The sequence below is a fragment of the Vespa mandarinia genome, chromosome 5, assembly GCF_050613455.1.
Source record: "Vespa mandarinia isolate Hongniang chromosome 5, ASM5061345v1, whole genome shotgun sequence".
NCBI lineage: Eukaryota > Metazoa > Arthropoda > Insecta > Hymenoptera > Vespidae > Vespa > Vespa mandarinia.
The window spans coordinates 2,832,501-2,842,500 of NC_140814.1; the positions used below are offsets into that span (position 1 = coordinate 2,832,501).

Here is a 10,000-nt window from a genome sequence, read left to right on the forward strand (position 1 = left end):
CTCTTTGGTACTTTGGATCTTTCCTTTGCTTGTAGTAAGAAAATAAAAGAAAATATAAAAAAAGAAAAAAAAAAGTAGGAAAAAAAAATAAAGAAAGAAAGAAAGAAATAAAGAAATAAGAAAAGAAAAATAGGGAAGCATTGATTAAGCCGGCGCAGAGACCGGGCTTATTTGCACGTAGATTACGATTGTAAAAATGGTAGCTTTTCTTTTATTTCTTTTCTTTTTATTTTTCTTTTCTTTCCTTTTTTTTTTCTTTCTTTTTTTACTATTCTTTTCTTTTTCTACGATTTCTCAACGAAGCCAATGAATATGCAATAGCAATTGAAAAGGTAATTCGTACAACCATTTGTGATCCGATTAGTAATCGGTGTTCTTCTTTTTTCTTTTACTGTTTTTTTTTTTTTTTTCTATTTTTTTTCTTTTGAGAGGTGATTCGTTTGACCTGATTTTTTTCTCTCTTTTTCTTTTCTCTTATTTTTTTTTGTTTTTTTTTTTTTTTTTTTTTTTTGTCGGAGGAAATCGAACATGAGAAAAACGATCGGATGAAGTTATATGTAAGTATGTGTAACGTGTGTGTGAGAAAGAGAAAGAGAGAGAGAGAGAGAGAGAGAGAAAGAGAAAGAAAAAGAGAGATAAAGATAGTATCCGATTTGAAGTAGGAAAATAGGAGAAAGGATAGGAAGTAGGAGGATCGTGTTGGTAGAAAGGTATAAAGAGGAAAGGTAGAGTAATAGTTATGTAGTAGTGTACTGTAGTAGTAATAGTAGTAGTAGTAGTAGGGAGATGCCGAGAAGATGGCTGATGTAGAGTAGGCTGTAAATCCTCCGACGCTGACACAGCGCCGGTCATATCTCAAAAGTTATCCAATTTGTGTTAAAATAGCACTCGCTATGGATCCTCCTCCTCCTCCTACTCTTCCTCCTTTTACTCTTCCTTACTCCTCTCCCTCGGGGTTTCCTTCTCCAACCGCGAACGACCTCTCTCTCTCTCTCTCTCTCTCTCTCTCTCTCTCTCTCTCTCTCTCTCTCTCTCTCTCTCTCTCTCTCTCTCTCTCTCTCTCTTTCTCTTTCCGCCTTCCTTCCTCTCTCTTATTTCATTTTGCTTTCTATTTCTTCCCTGATTCTTTTAAAACTCCTAAGTATATTTGTTGTACATTTGGTGCATTTAATTTTTAAATCTTTTTATTTTATTTAATTTTTTTTATTTTCTTTTTCTTTGTTTTTGTCTCTTTCTCTCTTTTTTTTTTTAATAAATATATATGTATATTATATATATATATATATATATATATATATATATACATTTTATTATTATTTTTTTTTTTTTAGTTCAGCATACAGCAGTCCTCAAGGATCATATACGACCATGAGCTCGCCGCGTCAACAACATAGCAATTTATTGTTACTGCAGCAACAACAACAACAACAGCAGCAGCAACAACATCAGCAACAGCAACAACATCAGCAACAAGTGCAGCTTCAACATATGCAATATATGCATTCTCAGCAACAACAGCAGCAACAACAACAACAACAACAACAGCAACAGCAACAGCAGCAGCAACAACAACAGCAACAACAACTTCAGCAATTACAATACAGAAGTCCGACCGGTGGTAGCCCACCTGCTATGCAATCCAACATTCCAGAAAATAATAACAATACTACGACCAGCGAAGATAGCGATGACAGCACTCCTCATTCGGGGACTGTAAGTTGTCTAATATTGTCGCATAATAATATCACGGTAACATTGTCTTATCATGATTTAAAATTTGTTCGATTTTATTCGTATAATTTAATTAAATAATACAAAAAAATAATTGTTTTTCTCGTTTTTCTTTCTTTTTTTTTTTCTTTTTTTTTTTTTCTTCTCTTTTTCTTCCTCAATTAGATCGCAGGTATTAAACGGCCATCACCGGAACCAACCGATGTGGGAGCTAAAAATCAGAGAAAAACTAAGTCACAAAAGAAGAAGAAGAAGAGGGATCCTAACGAACCCCAAAAGTGAGCTCTAACGCAATTTTATAACATTTCCATTAATTCGCAATACAATGATCTTTGAAAATTATTAATATTCTGTTCTGATATAATAAAATTATATTTCGTTAATTATACGCGAACAACAATTCATTTTGAGAATTCCATCGGCGAATAGATTCTGTCGCATGTGGTTTAAAAAAAAAAAAAATAAAAAGAAAAAAAAAAGAAAAGAAAAAGAAAAGGAAAGAAAAAAAAACTGAAAGGTAACTTGTAAAATATATTTTATATTCCGATCGAGAAGATAGGTGTAGAAAAAAGAAAAAAAAAAAATAAAGGAGAGAGAGAATTTTAAAAAGACGTTAGATGTAGTATTTTGTTTCTTTTCTTTTCTTTTTTTTTTTTTTCGAAGGAACTTTCACAGAGATATTAAAACAACGAATTTCGATTTCAGACCAGTGTCGGCTTACGCTCTCTTCTTCAGGGATACCCAGGCAGCGATCAAAGGACAAAATCCTAACGCTAGTTTTGGCGAAATATCGAAAATCGTTGCATCAATGTGGGACGCCTTGGAGATCGAACATAAGAACGTGAGTACCATTTTTTTTATTATTATTATTTTTTTTCTTTTTCCTTTTAATTAACTCTTATAATACTTTCTAAGTTTACTTGGGTACCGCTTAAAAGTTTCTCTTATAAAAATAAAGATATTTTCACGTCCTTTTAATTTTTTCTTTTTTTTTTTCTCTTTTTTTTTTTGCTTCTTCTTCTTCTTTATTTTATACTAAAATATATGTGGCTTTACGTGAAAGAAAGAAAGAAAGAAAGAAAGAAAGAAAGAAAGAAAAAGAACGAGAAAAATTATTCTCCGTAAATAAAATAAAATGTTAAAATATATGCGTTTAAAGTTATATTATAAAATGTGTAGTCGAATATATGTCGTTTTCTCAAATATTTCAATGGATTTAATATAGAAAAGTTTATGTATAAAGATTAAAATTAAAACGCCATTATTCAAATAAAGAAGAGAAAAGGAGAAGAAGACAAAAAAAAAAAAGTAAAGAAAAAAGGTAAGAAAAAAAAAAAAGGAAAAGAAAAAAATTAATAGGTTCCATTGATTGATGAAGAATTTATTTTAAACAAGGATTAAAGAAACGTTATATATCAGAAATGAAAAATGTCTACATTATATTATATTCCTTGATTCGTAGTTGATAAAATTTCTCTATTTTGGTACACGTCGAAAGGACACGAATAAATTATCTCGAAGAATCGGAACCTACACAACATACACACATATACAGGCACATATAATAAAACATACATATACGGTATATGTCCTATATATATATATATATATATATATATATATATATATATATATGTACGTATACACACATACGAAATAAACAAGTTTTAAAAGAAGGTATACACACGGATTATATAGATATTTCTTTGTGCGCGTTTAAAGTGATAGAATGGAACCGGTTTACGATATATATACCAGTCCAACCAACTATTTTTCTCCGCTCTATTTCGTAGAAACTTATACTTGTAAACGCCACGTCCCGAATAAAATTATTATATTTCTCTCGTAACATATGTACGTCGAATGTTAAACTAACTTTCTCCATTTTGGAGAGAATGAAAGATGGAGATAGATAGATAAATAGATAGATAGATAAGGAGAGAGAAAGAGAAAGAGAGAGAGAGAGAGAGAGAGAGAGAGAGAGAGAGAGAGAGAGAGAGAGAAAGAGAAAGAGAAAGAGAGAATAACAATCGACATTGAAGAAGTTGTTTACGTCTTATCTTATATATTATCTTCCTTTTCATATACATATATACATATACATCATATATGTATCAGCCATCGCAAACCGACCTCGAAATTTCGAGCTCTTTTCCCCGGGTATCATAAATTATTGAACGAGTATTCGAGGAAACTAGAAAACAATGAAGGGAAAGAAAGAAAAAGAGAAAGATAAAATAAAACAAACAATAAAGTTTATATCTTAAATCAATTCGAACAAACGATACGTATTTCTTTCTTTCTTTCTTTTTTTTTTTATTTTTCCTTTTTTTATGTTCACTTTATATATCCACTATAGAAATTCAAATGTGTCATGTATTTGTGTATAGTAGGTAAGAGAATGGAAGAAAATTAAGAAAATAATAAAAGAAAGGATATAAAAATAAACGAAAAAAAAAAATAAAGAAATAAAAAAAAAGGAAAAGGCATAAATCGAACAATAACATTTACATCTTTAATTAATTCCGAAACGAACGAGACGAGTTTTTTTTTCTTTTTTTTTTTTTTTTTTCAATCTAATATATTCTGTATAAGAATTCGGATATATGTATGTGTGCGTATATCTGCGTGTGTGTGTGTGTGTGTGTTATGTGTTTAACACGTATGAGAATGGTAGACTATTAAAAAGATGGAAAAATGAGTAAAATAGAAAAATAGAGAGAGAGAGAGAGAGAGAGAGAGAGAGAGAGAGGGGGGGGGGGAGAGAGAGAGAGAAAATAAACATTTGAATATGGTAAGAAAAAAAGAGAAATAGAGCGTAGTGGCGTTGATGGTGGTGCAATGGTTGTAAGGGATGAAAGGAGGAGGATGGAGGGATGGACCGTGCGGAAGGGAAACAATATATAAGAGAATAATTCCGCGGAAAGTGCATTTTAATTTCGCTACATCTAGGACGATATGCAGTTAGACTAGGTGGAATCTTGATTAAATTCCCTTTCCCTTGCCCGTTTTATAAGAAGAGAAAGAGGACCACGTTTCTTTCTTTCTTTTCTTTTCTTTTCTTTCTTTTCTTTTCTTTTCTTTCTTTTCTTTTCTTTGTTTTCTTTCTTTTCTTTCTATCTTTTCTTTCCTTTCTCTTTTTCTATCCTTCATTTTTCTTACTCGTAGTATACCACCCACCACATAGCAGAACGTTTTTTCATCGTGCGAACATATTCTTTTCGGACTATCTAGAGAGAGTGAGAGTGAGAAAGAGAGAGAGAGAGAGAGAGAGAGAGAGAGAGAGAGAGAGAGAGAGAGAGAGAGAGAGAGAGAGAGAGAGAGAGAGAAATGATGGGGAAACGAGATTGTAGGAGTGAGGGTGGCGGCGAGGGTGCAGGAGACAGAAATGAAAATTTGCACTTTGTTGCCTATAAAGGAGAAAAAAAAAAGAAACATAAATGAAAGAGAGAGAGAGAGAGAGAGAGAGAGAGAGAGAGAGGAGGGAGAGAGAGAGAGAGAGAGAGAGAGAGGAGGGTGGGAGAAAGGGAGGGAGAGAGAGAGAGAGAGAGAGAGCATGAAAGTTGCTTTTCATCGTGAAAACTCTTCTAAAAAAAATAATAACGTGTTGTTGTCTCACTTAGAATCATTACAAACATCATTCGGTACATTTGTTATTTCGTTTGTAATAATTTGAAATGAAAAATGAATATACGTGAATGTTTTTGATAGTTGTTTCTTTACTTTTTTTCCATTTTCTTTTTCTCTCTCTCTCTCTCATTTTTCTTTTTCTTTCTTTTTTGAATTATTAATAATGAAATAACGCGGCAATCAAAGTTGATAATTCTAACGGATATTATCGTATTGAATGTATACATATATATATATATATATATATATATATATATATATATATGTTTTTTAATATTTTGTATGCGTGGAACAACATCCACCGATCGATGATGACTATATTATTCATAATACAGATAGAAAAATGTTTGGCGAATATTTTTTTTCTTTTTTTTTTTTTTAATTCTCGATTCGCACGTTATTATTTATCATCATCATCATCATTATTATCATCATCATCATCATCATCATCATCATCATAATCATCATCATCATCGTCATCATTATTATTATTATTATTATTATTATTATTATTATTATTATTATTATTATTATTGTTATTATTATTGTACAATTTCTAATTACTATTCCCTCCCTTTTAAAACACTATTATACTATTATTCTTATTATTATGCTACTATTATTATTATCATTATCTACTATCTGGCACTACTACTATTACTATTACTCGTAGGAGATCGTTGCAATCTAACATCTAATTTTCATGCCCCTCTCGTAGAGCCGTAAACTCCGTGTCGATAATATTGTCGGAGGTATTACGTGCATCTATGTATCGTGTTTGTTTTTATTGCATCGATTGCATACGAACTAATTACTATTATTATCATCATCATCATCATCATCATCATCATCATTATCAACATCCTACGGGTTCGAGAATCGAATGTCTTACGGTTAATGATTTCGGTTAAAGAGAATGATTTCGATTAAAGAGAATGCTATCTTACGCACACACACACACACAAAAGTTGGGCCAAAAGTTTTTAGATGGTTTTATAAATGAATTAAATCACTTTTAAGACTTTTCGGACTTTTACTTGCGCATAGATTTATATTGGCTTATAGTTTTAAAATTTGAACGAAAAGGAAGAAAAGAAAAGAAAAAAAAAGAATGAACTTAGAAAGTCTCCAAAATGAATGATTGATTTTTAAAAACTTTCTAAAAACTTTTCATCGACCATCATCATTATCATCATCATCATCATCATCATCGTCATCATCATCATTATTATCGTCCTTTTTATCCAGTTCGATATTAAAAACTAAAGCGGAAAAACAAGATTGAACGAATAAATGAAATAAAATTCTGATAATAATTTAACATATAGAATGGTGCTTTTGGTATTGACGAATTATTATTATTATCATTATTATTATTATTATTATTATCGTTATTATTTATATGCAATATATTACCAACTGCGCGTTCTCTTCATATTTCATTTCGTATTAAAATAGCCTAGAAACTTTTGGTCCCCATCCCCTGTATACACATACATATAAAAGCGTTATTATTTCGATGAAAAAAAAAAGAAAAAAAAAGAAGAAAAAAGAAAAAAAAAGAAAACAAACATTTTTAAATTGCGAAGCAATGAATAAATAAATCGATTCGTTCGAATCGAGTATTGAAATATTATATCGCTTATATCGTTCATAAAATTGTACTGGAAATAAAAATAGAATTTCGATTCGAAGGACACACACGTATATAAATCTATATACATACATACATACATATATATATATATATATTATATATAGAATCGGGGGTTTAATATGTAACGTATTATTTCGAACAATTGAGAAGTTGGCGTCGGAATAAAATCGCTTCGTTTGTCACGTCTAAAATTCTCTCTATTCATTTCCGGTATGTACGATAGGTTCGTCAAACACTAGCGGTAAATTATAAATGAAGTTAGCTTATAGTTCTACACCGGTCGATAAAACTCTTTCTCTCTCTCTCTCTCTCTCTCTATATATATATATATATATATATATATATATATATATATGTATATATTTACATGCATATATTTCTCTCTCTCTCTCATACACACATACAAACGCTTTTTTTTTATCCTTCGAACATAAACTACGACAAGAAGTTACTTTTAATAGCCTTTAGAATCGCATATATCGGACACGTAGCTATCAAAAATAAGATTAAAGTAAGTCGAAGACTTATATAGAATGTATATAGTGCTTGGCCACTTCGATGTCGTGTGATTATATCGACGAAAAAAAAAAAGAGAAGAAAAAAACGAAAAAGAAAAAAAAGAAAATAACAGGTATATACGGGAATGGAAATTCGCAGGTGTATCATGTTATTCGTTATTAAATATGTATATATTATATGTACATAAATATATATACATACATGTACATAAATATACATATATACATATATATATATATATATATATATATATAATATATATTTATACATAAACGACTTGCTGCTGCAATGCGGCAATTTCAAAAGACATCCGGGAAAGGGGAACTGCGAGAATGTATTATTATGATGACGTCAAATCTGAAAGCAAATTATTTTATTAACAAACATATCTTTTGATTAATTAACTAATTAATAATTTAAGATATCAAAACAATATTATGCAAATATTTATTAAATGTTAATATCTCGGTATTTACATTATAAACGCTGATGCAAAGAAAAGAGAGCGAAGAGAGAGAGAGAGAGAGAGAGAGAGAGAGAGAGAGAGAGAGAGAGATGAAAAGAAAAAAAACAGAAAAAGGACTTCGTTGGATTTATAAAAACGTTGTATGCATTTAAATTAATCTATTTTAATGTTTTCAGGTTTATAAGAAAAAGACTGAAGCGGCTAAGAAGGAATACTTGAAGGCATTGGCAGCATATAGGGCATCATTGGTTAGTAAAGGTGCAGCTGAGAATGAACAGCAACAACAACAGCATCAACAACAACCACAACATCAACAACAACAGCAGCCACAAGTGCAATACACCGGATACGCCAGTTATGGTGGTAATGGCGCACAAGGAAACGTTGCATATGAAGTTTATAGTCCTCAACCCCAACCACCGTCGCCTCAGCAACAACATCAACAACATCAACATCAACATCAACAGCAACAACAACAGATGGCCATTAAAAAGTCACCGCATCATCTTACGATGCAGGGTAATCCTCAGCAGCAGGCACAACAGGTAATATAACAACGCGATCGTCAGATTTATTATTCCCTTTCATACATCATATAATATTTCTTTTAATCGTTCGTTCGAAATAACAGATTAAAACGTGAAAACGTTCTTTTACATTAATTTGCAGGGATTATTGGGCAATGCCATGGCATCGGCGCATATGACGCAACAACAACACATGCAGCAACAGGTGTCACAGCAGCAATACATGCAGGTAAGTCTAACAAAGTATCTTACTACATATCTATATATATATATATATATATATATATATATATATATATATATATATACATGGTATATATGTATATATTATTCGTTTTCGTATTTCGAAAAAATTTATATGAGTTTATAAAATAATCGAAACCCGAGGAATCATATTTTATCGAATATATAAAAATCGAATCATATTGCTTATGATGATGATGATAATGACGGTAATAATAATTAAGAAGAATGGTTGTTTGTTTATATAAATATTTAAGATTGGCGCCATTCTGACGCGTCGATATCTCGTATTACTACTACATAATCGAATATATTACCATTCATCAAGCCGCAAAATGGCTGCCACGAATGCCTTCGATACTTCCGACAAAATATTCTCTATTTTCTGCTTAAGACCACCCGGGAGTTATTATTTCGTGAGTAAAATCTACGTTTAATTCGATAGTTCTTTTTTATTTTTCTATTTTATTGTCAAATCAAATTGTTTCGATTATATTCCATGATACCTCGTAAAAACATAACCTATAAGTTATAATAATAAAAAAGAAAAAGTTTGAATAAACGTAACAGATCTGTTTGACAGATCGCTATCTCTTATATATTTGACGTAGGTGCCACAGCAACAAGTACAACAGGTACAAGTCCAGCAACAACAACAAATGATACATATGAGCCCTCCCAGAGGAGATTCACTTTCAAGCCCACCCCCGGTAAGTGCTTCGCAAGCTGCCATGGTAGGACAAAGACCACCGACAAATGCATGTATCCGTCACGGATGTCCAAATCCTGCTGTAGCCAATAGCGAATGGGAAGATGAGTATTGCAGTAATGAGTGCGTGGTCAGCCACTGCAGGTTTGTGTGAGCATTCTTTGTATTTCTTATTATTGCCATATCAATTCGTATAATGACTGGGTAAAGAAAAAAGAAAAGAAAAGAAAAGAAAAGAAAGAAGAAAAAGTCAATCAACCAGTGATTATATGATATCTACAAATAGACGAGACTTTTTTCTTTTTCTTTCTAAATGGTATGTCTCTCTTTAATTGTAGAGATGTCTTCACCACGTGGGTATCATCGAATCAAAATCCACAGCAGAACTTCTCCACTGTGAAATAAGTGTTTACGCAAAAGAGGTCGAACTACGTCGTTAAATTACACATCGAGGCTCTATTAACGTGCAGGGCCTGTTGTTAAGTAAGATATCTAAACTAATGTGTATATATAGGCCG

The 10,000-nt window shown here is 31.3% G+C and overlaps 1 protein-coding gene across 8 annotated transcripts in view; it reads left to right on the forward strand.

Moving 5' to 3' along the window:
* LOC118441571 (TOX high mobility group box family member 4) overlaps positions 1-10,000 on the forward strand; it is a 218,704-nt gene that overhangs the window by 204,686 nt on the left and 4,018 nt on the right. For 7 of the 8 annotated variants that reach the window (XM_035866151.2, XM_035866155.2, XM_035866156.2 and 4 more), the window contains 7 exons: positions 1,332-1,713; positions 1,897-2,009; positions 2,437-2,572; positions 8,180-8,548; positions 8,673-8,759; positions 9,385-9,632; positions 9,821-10,000. The exon at positions 9,821-10,000 is cut by the window's right edge and continues 4,018 nt beyond it. In XM_035866151.2, the coding sequence (XP_035722044.1) occupies positions 1,332-1,713; positions 1,897-2,009; positions 2,437-2,572; positions 8,180-8,548; positions 8,673-8,759; positions 9,385-9,632; positions 9,821-9,887 (1,402 nt within the window). In that variant the 3' untranslated portion in view covers positions 9,888-10,000. The remainder of the gene's footprint in view (positions 1-1,331; positions 1,714-1,896; positions 2,010-2,436; positions 2,573-8,179; positions 8,549-8,672; positions 8,760-9,384; positions 9,633-9,820) is intronic. The other variant, XM_035866154.2, reaches the window with a different exon arrangement.